The following is an 18643-nucleotide window of genomic DNA, read 5'->3' on the forward strand; positions in this document are numbered from 1 at the left end:
GCTTCTCTACCTTTCGGATGGAGCGTTAGCGTCCCCGCGCAGCATTTAATGTATCTTCATTCACATTCTCTGTCTCTTCACTCTAGGCATGTCCCCTCATTTCCCTACACATGCACTCTCCCTCTGCGGTGCATTTGCACTTGGGTCTGTGCTCTTTCAGGATTTTGATTCCCTCCCTAGCCCCATGGCACTTATGTACATGTCCTTAAACTCTGCTATTTCCCCTGTCTGTCAACAGTGTTCTGCACACAATAAGCGCTCAATAAATATGATTGAATTTAGTTTAATGTCTGTCTCCCCCACTATCCTCTTAGCTTCTGGAGAGCAGGACTCATGTCTACCAAATAATAATCATAATAATGGCATTTATTAAGTGCTTACTATGTGCAAAGCACTTGGTTGTGGGTAGGGAACGTGACTACCAACTCTCTTACATTGAACTCTCCCAACCACTTAGAACAGTGCTCTGCACACAGTAAGAGCTCAATAAATACCATTGAGCGGGGCACTCCTCTGAGCACTCAGTAAGAGTCTAAACACTACCATTCCATGCTGCAGAAGCTTTACACTTCTGTAGTTCATCTTTCGCAAGTTAAGTAAACTGGGTGACACAGATGATCATTCTGATACCTGCTCCTGGATGCCCTCAGGTCTCATACCAGTAAAACTGAAAATGTCTGGCCAAGAGCAAGGAGAAGAGGGCCTTTTGGAGGCACCAGGTGAGTTCAGACTCTGCCTCTCCCCAGGAGTCATGAAAGGCCTGCTTCCTTCCGTCCCTATAGTTTCTTCCTTAATCCGTGCAGATGTAGAACCTCTCCAAGGGTCTTAAGAGGCCTTAAGAGCAATGTAAAATAAAATGCACCCTGGGATCAGAGAACAGTGGCAGGCTCTCCTCTGATTTCACAGGAATGTTAACTAATTTTCCGTCAAACATGAAACTCCTTGCTATTAGCTTTAAAGCACTCAATCAGCTCACCCCCTTCCTACCTCATCTGACTAATCTCCTTCTCCAGCCTAGCCCACACCGTTAGCTTCTCTAGGGCCAGCTTGCTCACTGTACCCCAATCTTGTGTTTCTCACCCCGACCCCGTCCCACATTCATTTATTCATTCATTCATTCAGTTGCATTTATTGAGTGCTTACTGTGTGCAGAGCACTGTACTAAGTGCTTGGGAGAGTACAACACAACAATAAATGGTCACTTTCACTGCCCACAAAGAGCTTACACTCTAGAGCACAGGAGACAGACATCAGAACAAATAAATAAATTGCAGATATGACCATAAATTCTGTAGGGCTGGGAGGGGGGAAGAACAAAGGGAGCAAGTCAGGGCGAAGCAGAAGGGAGTCAGAGAAGAGAAAATGGGGGGCTTAGTTTGGGAAGGCATCTTGGAGGAGATAAGGCTTCAATAAGGCTTTGGAGGGGCTAGAGTAATTGTCTGTTGGATTTGAGGAGGGAAGGTGTTCCAGGCCAGAGGCAGGATGTGGGCTAGGGGTCGGAGGTGAGATAGGCTAGCTCGAGGCACAGTGAGAAGGTTAGCACTGGAGGAGCAAAGTGTGCTCTCTGGGTTGTAGAAGGAGAGTAGTGAGATGAGGTAGGAGGGGGCAAGGTGGTGGAGTGCTTTAAAGCTAATGGTGAGGACTTTTTGTTTGATTTGGAGGTGGAATGGAAACCACTGGAGTTTTTTGAGGAGTGGGATGACATGTCCTGAATGTTTTTGTAAAAGAAAAATGATCAGGGCAGCAGAGTGTGAAGTATGGACCAGAGAAGGGAGAGGCAGGAAGCAGGGAGGTCAGCAAGGAAGCCGATGCAGTAATCCAGGTGGGATAGGATGAGTGATGGTATTAATGTGGTAACAGTTTGGATGGAGAAGAAGAGGTAGATTTTAGCAATGTTGTGAAAGTGGGACCAACAGGATTTAGTAATGGATTGAATATGTGGGTTGAATGAGAGAAAGGAGGCAAGGATAATGCCCTGGTTTCAGACTTGTGACACAGGAAGGATGGTGGTGTTGTCTACAGTGATGGGAAAGTCGGGGGGGGGGGGACAGGGTTTGGATGGGAAGATAAGGAGCTCTGTTTCGGAAATGTTAATTTCCAGGGGACGGTAGGACAACCAAGTAGAGATGTCTTGAAGGCAAAAGGAAATGTGAGACTGCAGAGACGGAGAGAGATCAAGGCTGGAGATGTAGATTTTGGGTATCCTCCCCATAGAGGTGGTAGTTGAAGCCATGGAGGGAGTGAGTTTTCCAAGGGAACGGGTGTAGATGAAGAGTAGAAGGGGACATCCCTCTGTAGCCTGGTTCTCCCTCCCCTTCCGTATGCCCCATGCCACCAACTTTCTTCTATCCCCTCTCCCCGCTTTAAAGCCATATCTTGGAGAACCAAGAGACTTTCCATTCATTCATTCAGTTGTATTTTTTGAGCACGTACTGTGTGCGGAGCATTGTACTAAGTGCTTGGAAAGTACAATTCAGCAACAAAGACATGATCCATGCCCTCAACGGGCTCACAGTCTAGAAGGGGGGAGACAGACATCAAAACAAGTAAACAGGCATCAATAGCGTCAATATAAATGCATAGAATTATAGATATATAAACACATCAAAACAAGTAAACAGGCATTAATATAAATAAATAGAATTATAGGTATGTACATATATGCACAAGTGCTGTGGGGCAGGGAGGGGACAGAGCAAAGTGGGTGATGGCACGAAGGGGTGCTCTCCCTTCTGTGTTGTCTCTGCACTTGGATCTGTGTACTTCGGGCATTTGGTATTTGCCCCACAGGGTTTAATGTACATATCGGTAATTTGTTTATATTAATGTCTGTCTCCCCCTCTAGACTGTAAGCGCGTTGTGGGCAGGGAATGTGTCTACCAACTCTGATGCATTGTACTCTCCCAAGATCTCACTACAGTGCTCAGTAACTACTCAGTAAATACCACTGATTGATTGATTGACTTCCCTAACCCTCTTCCTGCCAACCTGCTGGAGCATCTGGTTGTGGGCTGCTGCTTGAAAGGGTCGCTGACATTGTCAGATATGTGGTTTAGTGCCAGGAGCAGAGGATCTCAGTGTCAAATCCTAATTGGTCCTCAGTCTATCTCTATAACCCACTCTGTTCATGAAAGGTCCACTTCTTATTATTAGTAATAATGATAATTGTGTTATTTATTAAGCGCTGTGTGTCAAGTTCTGTACTAGGCGTGGGACGTATACAGCTCATCGGGTTGGGCACAGTCCCCTTCCCCCTCGTAAGTGGCCCCCGTCCAGGACCCCCGTTCTCTGCCATGCAGAGCTTTGGAGTATCTATTTCCTGAATCCCTTTAGGTGAAATGTTGGCTGTAGGACTGGAGATAACCTGTTTTGAACAGTTTTTGTGGGGTTTTTTTTAGGAAAAGGGGGAAATATACATTTTTGCAAATCCATTTGTGCCGTCCAGTTATGGCACATGAACTTAGAGTGTTGGGTCACAGCATTGGTAAAATCCGTCCTTTCAAACTGCTACTTCGTTAATCCAAGCGCTTATCCTATCCCACTTTGATTAGTGTATCAACCTCCTTATTGGCCTCCCTGCCTCCTGCCTCTCCCACTCCAGTCCATACTACACTCTGCTGCCTGGATCACTTTTCTACAAAAATGTTTAGTCCATCTTTCCCCATTCCTCAAGAACCTGCAGGGATTGCCCATCCACCTCTGCATGAAACAAAAACTCCTTACCAACTGTTTTAAAGCACTCAAACACCTTGCCCACCCCTACCTCACCTCACTATTCTCCTAGCACAACCCAGTCTGCTTTAATGCCAACCCACTCACTGTACCTCAGTCTCATCTATCTTGCTGCTGACCTCCTGCCCACATCCTGCCTCTGGCCTCAAACGCCCACCCTTTGCATATCCAAAGATAATTACCCTCCCCACCTTAAGAGCCTTATTGAAGGCACATCTCCTCCTAAAGGCCTTCCCTGACTAAATCCTCATTTCTTCTTTTCCTACTCCCTTCTGCATTGCCCTGACTTGCTCCCTTTATTCACCAACCCAGCCCCGCAGCACTTATGTTTGTATTTGTAATTTATCTATATTAATGTCTGTTTCCCCCTCTAGACCGCAAGCTCATTGTGGGCAGGGAATGTGTCTGTTATATTGTGTTATACTCTTCCAAGCATTTAGTACAGTGTCCTGCACACAGTAAGCACTCAATAAATAGGATTATTTTGTTCTTTATTCTCCCAAATGCTTACTACAGTGCTGGGCACACAGTAAGTGCTCAATAAATACCACTGATTGATTAATCCCAAATAAGATTTACTTTAAAAAGTTAATCCTTTTGGAAAGAAAATGCATAAGCCATTTTAGACCAAAGGGAAGAGATAATAAAGGAGCTTAGCATCTGTGAACAGGCACCTCTGCTTTGTTCTGGCTGAGAAAGCCAGGGTCAGAACAAGAACACTCTCTCCCAAAATGGATGGGATCAATGACAATGTGCTCAACAAAACAGTTTACCTGAGTTTAAAAAATAAAAAGCTTGGAGTTACTTGACTTGGATTTCAACACCAAAACCAGCCAGTGCTATTAATACTGTTCCGAAACAGTTGCCAAACATCTGCAGAAATTCAATGTGACATGTTTAAAAACCCTTAAAGTTCAGTTTCCCATTCCCGTTTCCCTTCCAAGTAGCCCACCTTCAGGGTAAGACTTCGTTCTTGGATTGTGTGGGGAGCTTAAACTCCCACCTTAAATTGGCAAGCTAGACTAAGCTGTTGGATGCAATTATCCTGTGCAAGCTACTGATTTCTTACTTCCTGTGTGGTCAGATGATGAAAAAAACAACCCCACAAACAACAAATTTCAGCACCTTATTAACTGCGTTCCCTAAGAGAGCCCCACTTAAAACATTTTAAAAAGACTTCAAGATCCTAAAATTTAAAAGAATTAAATGCAAATTTCCTTAAATGTGATCAGAGCTACAGTTTCATTATGAATGACTGTCGTTTAAATATTTTCCACAAGTAGGACAGTATTTGAATACCTGAGAATGGAGCTTACTGGCAGAAAGTCACTTGTGTAATTTATTCAAGTGTTTGCTAAAAGTTTGCCACCCTGAAGTGTTTGTACAAAAGATATGGGGAGATTGAGAGGGGACGTTACCACCTTGGGCCTTGGTAGTACAGCACAGTGATTGGTTTTCTGTTGTTATTATCTTATTTTCATTTTTTTTAATGACACTTGTTAAGCACTTATGTGCCAGGCACTGTACAGAGCACTGAGGTAGAAACAAGGTAATCGGATTGTACACTATTCCTGTCATACGTGGGGCACGGCCTAAATCGGAGGGAGGAGGATTTAATTCCCATTTTACAGGGATGTTAAATGACTTGTCCAGGGTCACACAGCAGACACAGGGTAGAACCAGAATTGGAACCCAGGTCATCTGACTACCAGGCCAGTGCTCTTTCCAGGGGGCCACAGTGCTTCCCACCTATGCATTTTTTTTTCCAGCATTTAGTACAGTCCTTTGCACACCGTAAATACGTAATAAATCGTTCTCTCCCAAGGACTTAGGACAGTGCTCTGCACACAATAAGGGCTCAGTAAATATGATTGATTGCTTGACTGTATACCATTACTACTCCCTAAAGATTGCATCACTTAGTAGTCCAGCATATATTTCTGCCCTTAGAGGACTGAAGAGGGAAGGATGAAAATACCCCCAGGTCCCTTGGAGGGGTTATTTCTGTCTAGTTATAGCCAGAGAAAGTGCCAAATTTGCCATCCTAAGCCTAAACTTAGTTGATCTGGGCAATTAATCCATCACGGGTGCGGGATGCAAAGGAGCTAAAGAATAAGACTGAGATGCAGCATAGCCTAGTGGGTAAAGCACAGGCTTGGGCTTCAGAAGGACCTGGGTTCTAATTCCGGCTCTGCCAGTTGTCTGCTGTGTGACCTTGGGCAAGCCCCTTCACTTCTTTGTGTCTCTGTTACCTCATCTGTAAAATGGGGATTAAGACTGCGAGACCCATGTGAGACATGGACTGTTCAAACATTAGCTTATCTCTACCCCAGTGCTTATTACAGTGCCTGGCACATAGTAAGCACTTAACAAATACTATACAATAAAATAAAAAGGTGGGGGGAGAGGGGAGTTTCCTCCATCTCCAGGTCATTGCTTCTTCTACCCTTGGAAGACTGTAGACTAGAAGTAAGCACGGTGGTGAAGGGTAGCGGTAGGGCTGGGGCTGGGTTCAGGAACAGGTTGTAGACATGATGGGAATGTTTTTGAGTTTGTAATGGAGTGGATATTACACCCTTCTTACCCACTGATGCCTTTGGTTCTAGTTAACCTAGGTGGGCCTTAACTGCTCAGAGCCTCTTTCCTACACAGGGAAGACCCATCCATGGTTGTGGCCTGCAGAGTCACTGAAAATGATAAGGGACACTTGGGCTCAGGCAGCTCATTCCATTAACCGGTGTGGCAGGCAACCCATTTTTGAATTTCAAAATGAAGGGAGGCTAATGTTTAGCCACTTATTTTGCCCTGTAGCCACCTGAAGCAAAAGCACACTTCTGCTACATTTTACAGCTACAGAATCCATTTTGGAATGGGATAAGTATGACCCTAAGTACAAAGATCAAAGCCAACTGCTCTCAGGTTTTGGGAGTAATTCGCACCGTGCCACGTCAGTCAGCTCCTCCATTGAGGCTTGGGGCCTGTAGAGGCCGGGGCAGCCCCAGTTCCAAGGTCCGTCTTCTCTGAGAGGCAGACTTTGACTTGAGAAGAGCCGCACGTGGCTCAAGAGCCTTAATTCCCTTCCTCTCTCTAGTTTTCCGCCTGCTTTTCATGGATGTGCTGGTGAGTCTGGGTCATTGACCATATGGTGTCCATGGCAGGCTGTTTCCCTTCCTTCTTCTCGGAGGCCCACGGAGCAATGACAGGTTTGAATTGGTGGCCCTTTAACTTAATCCTGGCTGTTGTACAGACCTTGCCTCACTCCAAAGTCATCTCGTCGTTTATTACTGAAAATGGGTTACGTTTTCCACCCCATCCAGATGCTCTGGTGAGTGAACCCAGTACTAAATTGAAATCCTAAAAGACCGAGTTTAAATCCTTCCTCTGTCGGTCTCGAGGGAATAGATTAATTCCTGTGCAGCCAAAAGATTTTTTTAACTCTGATTCTTCTTGTGGTTAGAAGAAATAGATCAAGGTTTCCGCAGCAAATAAAATTAGTAATCAGGCAAAAAAAGAAACAATTTTGGGCATCGATCACTTTGCCTATTAGTTCCCCTTAAAATATATCCAAATTCACCACCAAGTGAAATACTAGCTCTACTAACAAGGAAATTGGTATAGAGAGCACCGGGCCATCAGAAGCAAAATTTGCTTTCATCAGTCCTAGGAGCGTTATAAGGCTTAGTTTTGATGTCTCCATTTTCCGTAGGTCAGATGAATTCCTGATTGGACTTCATTTCAGTTGTTAAAAGTAAATCTGTCTTTTGACACAGAACATCTGTAATTTGGCTTGCATTCACAGCCACTGTAGCTCAGTTCCTGCTTTTTTGTCATTCTTGCGAATTCTATCCCGATGAAAAGATTTGCAGTGCTACTATTCACAGATTTGGTTTGCATTCTCTTATAGGGCAGAAGATGTGATGACAGGGTTAATTTGTTTCCGACACAGGGTGTGCAAAAATCTTCCAAAAGTGCATGTGGGGCTGACATTTGGAAGGGAAGGGTTTTCGTTACACACAAGATTTGAGCAATTTATTAGTTCCCATTTTAAACTGCTACTGGAAACAATATTCATTTTGAGATTGGGGACTTAGCGAAGCAACGCCGTATAAAGGTGATAATTGCTGCATTTTACTGGAAATGAAATGAAAGGTCATGAAGCTTTTATTGTCTGGGAAGCAGAAAATATCTTGTGAAAAGAGATTCCAGTAGCCTCCCACCACAACAGTGGGGTTAAAATAGAGTCTTAGACGAACAGAAAGTTGAGCTGTGACTTCTTCCAGTCAGCTCACTGTACAAGACCTAGAATGGCAAGCTCTTACTCCATTTTTTTCTGATTTAGAGAAGAACATACCCTCTCACCGGCAAGAAGAAAAATCATACCTTGAAACCTAGTTAATGTACAAAATCCGTTGTAGAATTCCCAAGTTGGTGAATTGATATTTACTCCCCTGCTTTGCACACAGCAGCGTGGCTTAGTTGGAAGAGCACGGGCTTGGGAGTCAGAGGACTGGGTTCTAATCCCGGCTCTGCCATTTGTCTGCTTTGTGACCTTGGGCAAGCCACTTAACTTCTCCATGCCTCAGTTCTGTCATCTGTACAGCGGGGATTAAGACTGCGAGCCCCACGTGGACAACGTGACTACCTTGTACATCTACCCCAGCGCTTAGAACAGTGCTTGGAACATAGTAAGCGCTTAACGAATACCATAAGAATAATAATAAGAGCTCAGTAAATACGATTGAATGAGTGACCACCAGCTCAGTCATGGAATGAGTACTGCCTCACCTGTAGCCTGTGGATCATTTCCAGCTTCTCTGTAGTTTGTAGTCAACGAGACGGAACTTTTTCCTGTTCAGATTGGTGGCCCATTTGTTCCCTTTCCGAACTTCACCGGAATTCCAGTATATGCAGTGCAGACATGCATTTTTGCTCAGTTATTTTGATGCTTCCTTCTTCACAAAATCAATTCAAATCAATAAGCATTGTTATTATTAATAATAATACTAGTAATAAATTATGGTATTTGTTAGGGCTTAATATGTTCCAGGCACTGTACGAAGCACTGGGGTGGGTACAAGCAAGTCAGATTGGACACAGTCCCCATCCCATGTGGGGCTCAGTGTCTCAATCCCCATTTTTCAGATGAGGTAACTGAGGCACGGAGGAGTGAAGTGACTTGCCCAAGGTCACACAGCAGACAAGTGGCGGAGCCAGGATTAGAACACATAACCTTCTGACTCTCAGGCCCGTGCTTTATCCATTAAGCCCTGCTGCAGCAGGATGCTGGTTGCTCTGTATCAGCTGGCAGGAAATCAATCAGTGGCATTTCTCGGGTGTTGTACTAAGCTCATGGGCGAGAACAATACAGCAGAATTGGTCGATGAGGTCCCTGTCTGCAAGGCGCTTACATTCTGGAGGTGGAGCATGACTACTAGGTGAGTCAGTTCAGCCATGGTGCATCAGTGCCTTCCCATCTGTTGTCCTGGCATTCCAAGTCCCAACACCCTGCTTGGGAAAAACCCGGCCTCGAACCGGGTGGGTTGCCACTGATTTCCTTGGGCATCTACAGCACTCTTTTATGCACATCCCTACCTCTGAGCCTCTTCCTCTGTGTTTCTCTCCTAGGTGCCTATATTTTGTATCTCAAATCTTCTCTTTCCCTTGTCTGCTTTTACCCCACATAATTCCTCCCAGGTCTTCTTGCACTCAGTAAATGCCATTGATTGACTGATTTTTCTCATTCACCTTACCATGGCTACCATCCTTAATCCTTCAGTGTTGCTGCTGGCCACGTCTTTTACCTTATCCATTTAATTGTATTTATTGAGCGTCTTCTGTGTGCAGAGCACTGAACTAAGTGGGAGAGTACAGTACAACAATAAACAGAAACATTCCCTGCCCATAATGAGCTTATAGTCTAGAGGAGGAGCCAGACATTAATATAAATACAAAAACTACAGATATGTACTTAAGTGTTTTCGGGCTGGAAGGGGAGATGATTAAAGGGAGCAAGTCAGGGTGATGTAGAAGGGAGTGGGAGAAGAGCAAAGGAGAGCTTAGTCAGGGAAATCCTCTTGGAGGAGATGTGCCTTCATTAAGGCTTCAAAAGTGGGGAGAGTAATTGTCTATTGGATTTGAGGAGGGAGGGCGTTCCAGGCCAGAGGTAGGATGTGGGCGAGGGGTCGGCGGCGAGATAGACGAGATTGAAGTACAGTGAGAAGGTTAGCATTAGAGAGTGAAGTGTGTGGGCTGGGTTGTAGTGGGAGAATAGTGAGGTGAGGTAGGATGGAGCAAGGTGATTGCCTCCCTCTTCCCTCTCTTCTATGCATATCACTGCCTGGTGTTTTCAGTGGTTAATAGAAACCTTGGTGGTATAGAAAATATGAAAGTTTAGGTCCTTAAACTAAATGTCATATTGCTCGTTCCCTGAAACGCCTTGAAGACCAGGAAGCGGAGGCTCTTACCTATTGAACTGTGTGCATCGCCTTCCCTTTCAGAATATCATTCATTTCTAAAATGTTTTGCACTCGTAGCTCAGTGAGTACTTTGGTATTTGGGATGAGGCCTGGGGCCTTCACAACGAAAAACCGATGGCAGGAAGTGGCCAGGTGGACCTGATGCTGATTCTGCTGACCTTTGCCCTGTCATCGCATGTTGATTCTGATCATTTTCCTGTCATCCTGTGGGAAATCATATTCTCTTCCTGACTTAATGGGCTTGCTTGGAAAGCTTCTAGGTTCCTAATGGACCCTGACCTCGTTTTCCTTTTGTCTCTTCCCTCCCTTCCTTCACGTGATTGGTTATTCCTTTCCTCCCCACCTCCTCCATCCATTCCCTCTCCAACCCTCCCACGGTTTCATCTTTTGTTTATTTGAGATCTGGCTGCCCGCTGACTGGAGAAATTCATATTGAAGCCATATGGGTTAAATAAAACAAACTAAAAAGCAAGAAAGAAGTATGTGTTCTTCCTGCTTCCTGTGTTTATGTGATCTGTTTATATGTTGTTAAGGTTGTTGTCCAGCTGTCTCCCCACAGTTAGAAAAGGCGCTGAGGCTTCTGACTGGGACCAGATGTAAGGCAGGATCATCTGGGAACCAAGCAAGAGAAACCGTACAGGGCTTTATGCACTGAAAACCACCACACTTGCCCACCAGCCAATAGTTGTTTTTTTGTTGTTATTTTTTGTTCATTTGTTTTTCCCCCACCCCGAGGCACGGATGAGGGAGATGAAAGGCACCAAATAGACAAGCTTGAGATTCTGGAGAGGCCCTTGACCTCTGGGAAGGCCTTCAGAAAAGATCCAGCCAAATTAGAAGCGCTCTGAGCCATTCAAAGATGACAGGCAAAAAGCTGTTCCTTTTTTTAAAAAAAAAATAACACTTATTAGTGTGTTCTTATGAGCTCAGTTAGATCGAATTTGCTAAAAAAATTTTCCCCTCTTTGGAAACGAATATAGTAATTGTGAAAGATGTGGCTGGCAGAGCTGATGAAGGCAGCAGACTAGTGGGTCGTGTGTGGGGTGAAGGAACCTCACCTTAATAACTGCCCTTTAGCTCACTTAAGCCGTGAGGATATATTGAGATTTGCTTACATTAAGGCACTCTACCTCCTTTGCTTTGGATCTGCTCTAAGCATTAATATGAAGAGCCAACCTTTCTGGGGAGCGAATGACTCTGAACTTTTTCATTTTTGCTTCAGGGTCTTGAATAACCTGAACTGGGATGAGGGAGGGGTTTCTTTATGGGTTGTGTTTTGTTTTTTGAGGTCTAGGTTGGTGGGGTTAGCTGCCTCTGGCATGGCTAATGAGTAGCACTTGGAAGGTAGGGCCCCTTTTATTTTGGAGCTTTCTTTCAGAGCTTCATTGGAAGGCATGGAACCCATAATTAAGAGGACTTTGGTAACCATAGGGGTTAATGGATGGAATTACCGTGCAGTTTTCTAAGAAAAAATATAAAATACCAGTTTCGAGTCTTACAGGAGGAAGCTGGGAAATTCCATTGCCTGTGCCTAGCTTTTCCTGTAGCAAAACCGAGGAGTGCTAGTAGGGAGAGGGCTGCCTATAAATGGTATGCAGAGGCAATTTATTAGAGAAACCTAAATATGCCTGTCGGCAAAAGTATCAATCAGTCAGTGGTATTTACTGAGTGTTCACTGTGTCGGGAGAGTACCATACAACAGAGTTGGTAGACACATTCCCTGCCCACAAGGAGCTTACACTGTAAAAATTTCTAGATCCAAAACCAGAGGTACAGATAGGTGTTAGAGCATCAGCTTTATTTTTTGAATCAGATCTTCATAGGAAAAACAGCATCAGAATACACACACACACACACACACACACACACACACATTCTCACCCTCTCTCCCGCCCCCTCTCCCCCTTCGCCTCCCTCCCTCCCTCTCCCCTTTTCCCCCCGCTCTCCCCTCTCCCCTTCCCCATTTTCCCTCAGAAACCATCTGAGTGGAGTGAATCAATCTTAGTTCTGCCTCAGTGTGTTTTCAGGGTCACATTTTTAATTGCTGCCCTACTCCATCTCCTTTGCAATACTACCTTCAAGGAGATTACCGCTGAGAGATTCAGGGAATGCATTTTTAGAATTCCTCCTTTTTCAAGTCAAGGATTTTTTTTTTCCCTGAGACATTTGTCTTCCACCCACATGTTTGAAGCTTGAGGTCAGTTCTTGATATTTGATTTGAAGATCGCATCCTGTACCGGATCAGGGGAGCTCCTTGTTTCAACTGCTTCTAGTGAAGCCCTTGGTGAGCCTTGAAAAGGAAAAAACAAAATTTCACTGCTGTGAGGTGCCAGATAAAATGACTCAGTTGGGGTATGTGACCTCTTCTTTTTTTCAGTCCCAACCATCTGCAAGATCTTGTAATTTTATCTTTTCTTCCACCTAAGCTTATTTGTTTCCTGCCCATAGGTGCATGCTATTTCTGCCAGTGTGGAGGGTATTTCTGAGCTGGAAGTGTGGTTTCTTTGATTCAGGACCACATCAATCTGCTTTCCTCTCCCCATTTCCCCTGCTGTATTTCCTTAGGCCGGCTCAATTTGTCATTTCTTTAAGCTAGGGATGAATCATCTGGGACTCTGGATGAGTGAGTGAGAGCCGGATAATACTGCAATAACAATACCTTTCATTTATGGAATAATACTTCTAAGTGCTTGCCATCTGAGGCTCTCGGTGTTTAGTGAAGCACTTTATCTCTTTAGTCCTCATAACACTGGTAGGTTAGGTCAGTTTTATTGTCCACATATGGAGAAATGAAGACAAAAGAGGTCAAGTAGCTTGCTCACTATCAGAGTGCTCCACAATAACTTCACAACAGTGACTCTTCAAAACTCTTCACATCTCCTCTTGGATGTGAAGAACATGTATTTGGAATGGTTTTACATGAATGGAGAATAATTGCCTAAAATGCGGTTAAAATTGTTTAAAATTGGTTTGTCTGGTTTCTGGCTGTTCTAGTCAGTTGGTAAAGAAAGTGATCGTAAGTTTTGAGGTTGGATGGTCCTCTAGCTGTTGCGCCGATAGGAAACTGTAGTGACCTCCTGATTCCCATCTGACAAACCCCACACAAAGCTTTCCAGTGGCATCACAAGAGTGGGTGCAGCCATTGAACTCTGATACCTAGGCTGGACTCTCTCTCCTCTTGCTAGGTCAAATGAGGAGGTTGGAAATTGAATCGAAAAGGCTAGAGTATCCTTTGGGAGAATGTCAGTATGACACTTGGATTCAGGCCAAACTGACGAACCCTAGAGTAATTGGAGTGTCCAACCTCTCTATAATAGTACTTAATAATACTAATAATGCTATTTAAGTGCTTACTATGTGCAAAGCACTGTCCTAAGCACTTTCTTTGTGCCAAGCACTGTTTTAAGCATTGGCACAGATAAAAGTCAATCAGGTTGAACAGAGTCCCAATCCCACAGGGGCTCACACTCTTAATCCCCATTTTACAGATGAGGGAACTGAGGCCCAGAGAAGTTAAGTGACTTGCCCAAGGTCACACAGCAGACATATGGAGGAGCCAGGTTTAGAACCCAGGTCCTTCCGACTTCCAGCCCCTTGCCCTATCCAATAAGCCGCACTGCCTCTCAGCAGGGAAACCTGGGCCCAGCACAGGTAACCAAGCACCACCCCTGGCTTCTAGAGCAGTCAGACCAGAGCCCCCTTCATGCAGTCCTGCACAGTCTCTAGACTGTAAGATCGTTGCAGGCAGGGAACGTGTTTGCCAACTCTGTTGTATTGTCCTCTCCCAAGCTCTTAGTACGAGTGCTCTGCACACAGTAAGCACTCGGCAAATGCCACGAATGGACAGATTGATGAATTGGTGAAACAGGATCCCAAATGGTGAAGTCCTGGAACGCAGCCAAGTTATCACCCTTGCAGTCATTGCCACCGTTGCTCATCCCTTCCCCCAGCAAGGACACACGAGGAGAATGGGAGACTGCCGTTCTCTCTGGAGAACTGAAATGGGATAACAGTCGACGGGGTGGATGTAAACTCTTCAAAGATGAAATGAAGCAAATCCTCAGATGAGGTGGCACAGCACCAGGCAATTGCGGGGTGGCAGGAGGAAGACTGGTCAGCCTGGCATACAGCAGTTAGAATATGTGGGGCTTTTGGAGCAGTCATGTCAAGACAGCGACTTGCTGCGGGGGAAACAAAAATGAGGCCTGAGACCCGGGGTAACGAGTGCGAGCAGTCCAGCAAGGATTAGTGTTGACGTGTCCGTGATGTGGAAGGGATTATCAGTCAGGCACTGGCCTTGTCAGCCTCACTGCCTCTCAAAGAGAAGTATCTCCTTCCGGGGAGCAGCATCTTTGAAATACAAGGACAGCTATCTAAACATCCAGCCCCGAACGTGTTAAGTTAGGCGAGATTGGCTCTTAAGGAGCCCGGACTTCTACCGGAAGCATTCAGGTTGTTATTTATATTTCTACCTTCTCTTTCCTCCCAGAGAGATGGAAAATCTGATGGCTAGTTCAACCCTACCCCCACTGTTTGCCGACGATGATGGCTCCAAAGAGAGCAGCGATATGGCCACGACTGGGTAAGGATCTGCTAGAACGGGAATCCCCTGAGAGACGGAGGACGGGTCTAATTCCCACCGGGGTATTCGCCGCCAGCGCTTAGTACAGCGTTCGGAACTTGTGTGAACTTGGGTCTCAGTCATTCTGTCTGCGCGTGTGCTTCAGAGAGCAGTTTCCAACTGAGGGGCACCAAGGAAGAGGATTTTCATCACTCAGTTGTAAGGTTCATGTACCCTTGTAATCTGTTGAGATCCATTATGAACTTCTTTATAGTCTGCAGCCTGCTGTCATTTGCAAAACTCAGGCTCCTATGAATAACCTGAGACCGTAGAGCTCTAAATCTATTTGATGCTGGTTTTTCTTCTTTTATTGTGCTTCTGTGGCCCAAGCTTTAGAGAATCTCAGCTAAAGGATTAGTCCCCATCAAGGAAATTCTCACCAAAGGAATAACCCAGAAAAATAAATGCATTTCTGTATTTGCCAACAGCCGCCCCTATTCCCACAGACTATAAAACAGCACTGCCGTCCCAAATACCTAATGACAAAAGGCTAGATGCTTTAAATTAAGAATCCATGTCCTTTTAAGTGTTGAATGGACCCCAGCTTGACTCCTTAACTCTTCCCCTGGGATTTGGCTTTCTGGCCCAGGTAAGGATAGTGCATAAAGTTATGTATGGCAGGGTGAACATACAGGAGGAAACCCCAGACTTTCCCAATCTTTGGGCCAAGCAATGTGTAGCTTGGGAATTTTTGTGGATTTCAGATATAGGCCCCAGATTATTGTCTGGCACAAATATAGGTATCGCCACGATGTATCCTGGGTGAAGGAGCTGGAGTTAGGATCAGCTCTGATAGTCTTACCTTTAAATAATGGGCTTTGATCCATGTTAGTGTAGACTGAAGGACAACCTGAAAGAAAATGTCTCTGGTGCCACCCCAGCCTTTCCTTGGACTTTCTGCAGTGTCACCTGAAGCAGTAGTTTGCTACCTAGGAAGCATGAAGCCTAGAAGAGAAGCAGCATGGCATAGTGGATTATCTGCTGTGTAACCTTGGGCAAGTCACTTCATTTCTCCGTGCCTCAGTTACCTCAGCTGTAAAATGAGGATTAAGCCCTATGTGGGACCAGGACTGTGTCCAACCTGATTAGTTTATGTGTTTCCCAGCACGTAGTACAGTGCCAGGAACATAGGAAGAGCTTAAATACCATTAAAAATGAAAGTTACTGTAGAGGCATAAGATAAGTCCAAGACTGAACTCCTTATCTTCCCTCCCAAACCCTGCCTTCTCCCTGACTTTCCTGTTACTATTGATGGCACTACCATCCTTCCTGTCTCACAAGCCTGCAACCTTGGTGTCATCCTCGACTCTGCTCTCTCATTCACCCCCACATCCAATCCGTCACCAAAACCTGCCAGTCTCACCTCCGCAACATCGTGAAGATCCACCCTTTCCTCTCCATCCAAACGCTACCTTGCTGGTTCAATCTCTCATCCTATCCCGACTGGATTACTGCATCAGCCTCCTCTCTGATCTCCCATCCTCCTGTCTCTCCCCTCTTCAGTCTATACTTCATGGTGCTGCCCGGATCATCTCTGAGCAGAAACGATCTGGGCATGTTACTCCCCTCCTCAAAAATCTCCAGTGGCTGCTAGTCAGCCTGCGCATCAAGCAAAAACTCCTCACTCTCGGCTTCAAGGCTGTCCATCACCTCGCCCCCTCCTACCTCACTTCCCTTCTCTCCTTCTCCAGCCCAGCCCGCACCCTCCGCTCCTGTGCCGCTAACCTCCTCACTGTACCTCGCTCTTGCCTGTCCTGCCGTCGACCCCCAGCCCACGTCCTCCCCTTGGCCTGAAATGCCCTCCCTCCACACATCTGCCATGCTATCTCTCTTCCTCCCTTCAAAGCCCTACTGAGAACTCCCCTCCTCCAGGAGGCTTTCCCAGATTGAGCCCTCTTTTTCCTCTCCTCCTTCCCCTCCCCACAGCACCTGTATATATGTTTGTACAGATTTATTACTCTGTTTTACTTGTACATATTTACTATTCTATTTATTTTGTTAATTATGTGCATCTAGCTTTATTTCTGTTTATTCTGATGACTTGACACCTGTCCACATGTTTTGTTTTGTTGTCTGTCTCCCCCTTCTAGACTGTGAGCCCGCTGTTGGGTAGGGGCCGTCTCTATATGTTGCCAGCTTGTACTTCCCAAGTGCTTAGTACAGTGCTGTGCACGTAGTAGGCGCTCAATAAATATGATTGAATGAATGAATGAATAAGTGAGGTGGTATAGTCATTGTTTGGAGGGATTTTGGTAAGAGAGATTTCTCAACCAGTCAGTTCTCTGAGCACTTGGGAGAATTCAACAGAAGCAAGACACAAGGTCCCTTCCCTCAAGTAGTTCCCAGTTTAATGGCAAAGGAAGACAAAAACTATTTACAAATTGCACGAGTAGGAGGATTAAAGAGGAAGTAATTCAACTGTATCAGGGTGAAGTAGCAAAGTAAATAACTGGGGGTGCAAATCAAAATCCGAATGAAGTCCCGAAAAATCTATTCATAAGCCTGTGTGGTTTCTTTCAAGAAATGAAAACCTCTACTTAAAAAAAATCCTTTATAATTATTGTGAAAGGCCTGTGCGAGACCATGTGGCCAATTTATGTTGGGTGACTGATGAGTGGATTGTCATGCAGTTCGACTGCCTTTGCTTCACTTAAGGCAGTGAAGCAAATGCGGAGTCCGTATGTGTTGGGGAAAAGAGGGAGTTGTCCATTCTGCTGTTGGCTGATCTTATGTATATTCTGTCTTATTATTCAGGCTCTCCCACCCAGAGGCTCCGTACAGTGGAGGAGCCTCACAGTCTTCAAACAATCCAGACTTTGTGGAGGACCTAACGCAAGTCCCATTACTCCAAAATGAGTCTTCAAATACAGCAGAGAGTAGTGAACAGAGGCACGAGGAGGAGGTGAGCTGATGTTTTATTTCTTCCTCTAACTTGCTTTTATCACCGAGAAGTGTATTAGAGAGCTTTCTCTGTGCCATGTTGTGGGGAATTTCAAAGAAGAGTAAGAGACAGAAGCCATCAATACGATAGCCTCAGTGTCCGTCATCTGTCATCATTCCCTACACAAGGTTATTCCAGTGGGACTCGTAAGTTCCTCTCCAGTTTCCACTGCCAGGCTTCTAGTTTTCTTCATAACCTTTTTCTCTCTGAAACACAGCCTTTTTTATTGACATTTGGATCTGACAGAAACCATCCAGGAAATTTGTTACTTAAAGGCAAGGCTGGTAATCCATTGGCTAACCCAGATTTACCCCCATTTTTTTCACTGTCCTATTTTACGCTCCTTACATTGTCTTCACATTTACGCATCCTGTTCCAGCCTGTAAAGAGCAACTGGCAAGATTGCCTTTTGTCTGGTGTCTGGTTTTGAAAGGGCTAATACTCATCTGTCATCTTGGCATCTTTCAAAGTTATAATGAATACTTGATACTACTCACATCGGACCTGGGCGCCAGCTCTTACTAGTCTTAGCGTTCCAAGATTTTTAGAGGACTGAAGTAGAATTTGGCATTCACACGCTGGTCTAAGTTTGCAAAATAGCACCTTTTTGTTTTGTGTGTGGTTCCAACAGCCCCCATGCTTAATGTTTCCCCACATGTAATGGTGAGGTGTAAAATCCTCGTGGCCACGAAGCAAACTTGTTTTTCTTCATACAGCATTGCTCCTGTTTCCCCAAAAGTGGCTAGCCTCCAGATCAAAGCAAGCTATGAACTCTAGACTCTGGATCATTTCCAGCCTCTGAGGATTGCAGCCAATGAGACAGGATTTTTCCTGTCCAGGAAGTGGCTGGGTCTTGTTTTCACATGACATTAA

At 45.1% G+C, this 18643-nt stretch overlaps 1 protein-coding gene across 2 annotated transcripts in view; it reads left to right on the plus strand.

Moving 5' to 3' along the window:
* Positions 1 to 18643, plus strand: part of HMG20A (high mobility group 20A) — a 56219-nt gene that overhangs the window by 19682 nt on the left and 17894 nt on the right. For both annotated transcript variants that reach the window (XM_038767567.1, XM_038767568.1), the window contains exons 2-3: positions 14698 to 14790; positions 17584 to 17731. In XM_038767567.1, coding sequence (XP_038623495.1) covers positions 14702 to 14790; positions 17584 to 17731 — 237 coding nt within the window. In that variant the 5' untranslated portion in view covers positions 14698 to 14701. The remainder of the gene's footprint in view (positions 1 to 14697; positions 14791 to 17583; positions 17732 to 18643) is intronic.

Source organism: Tachyglossus aculeatus, chromosome 26 (assembly GCF_015852505.1).
Source record: "Tachyglossus aculeatus isolate mTacAcu1 chromosome 26, mTacAcu1.pri, whole genome shotgun sequence".
Lineage (NCBI taxonomy): Eukaryota > Metazoa > Chordata > Mammalia > Monotremata > Tachyglossidae > Tachyglossus > Tachyglossus aculeatus.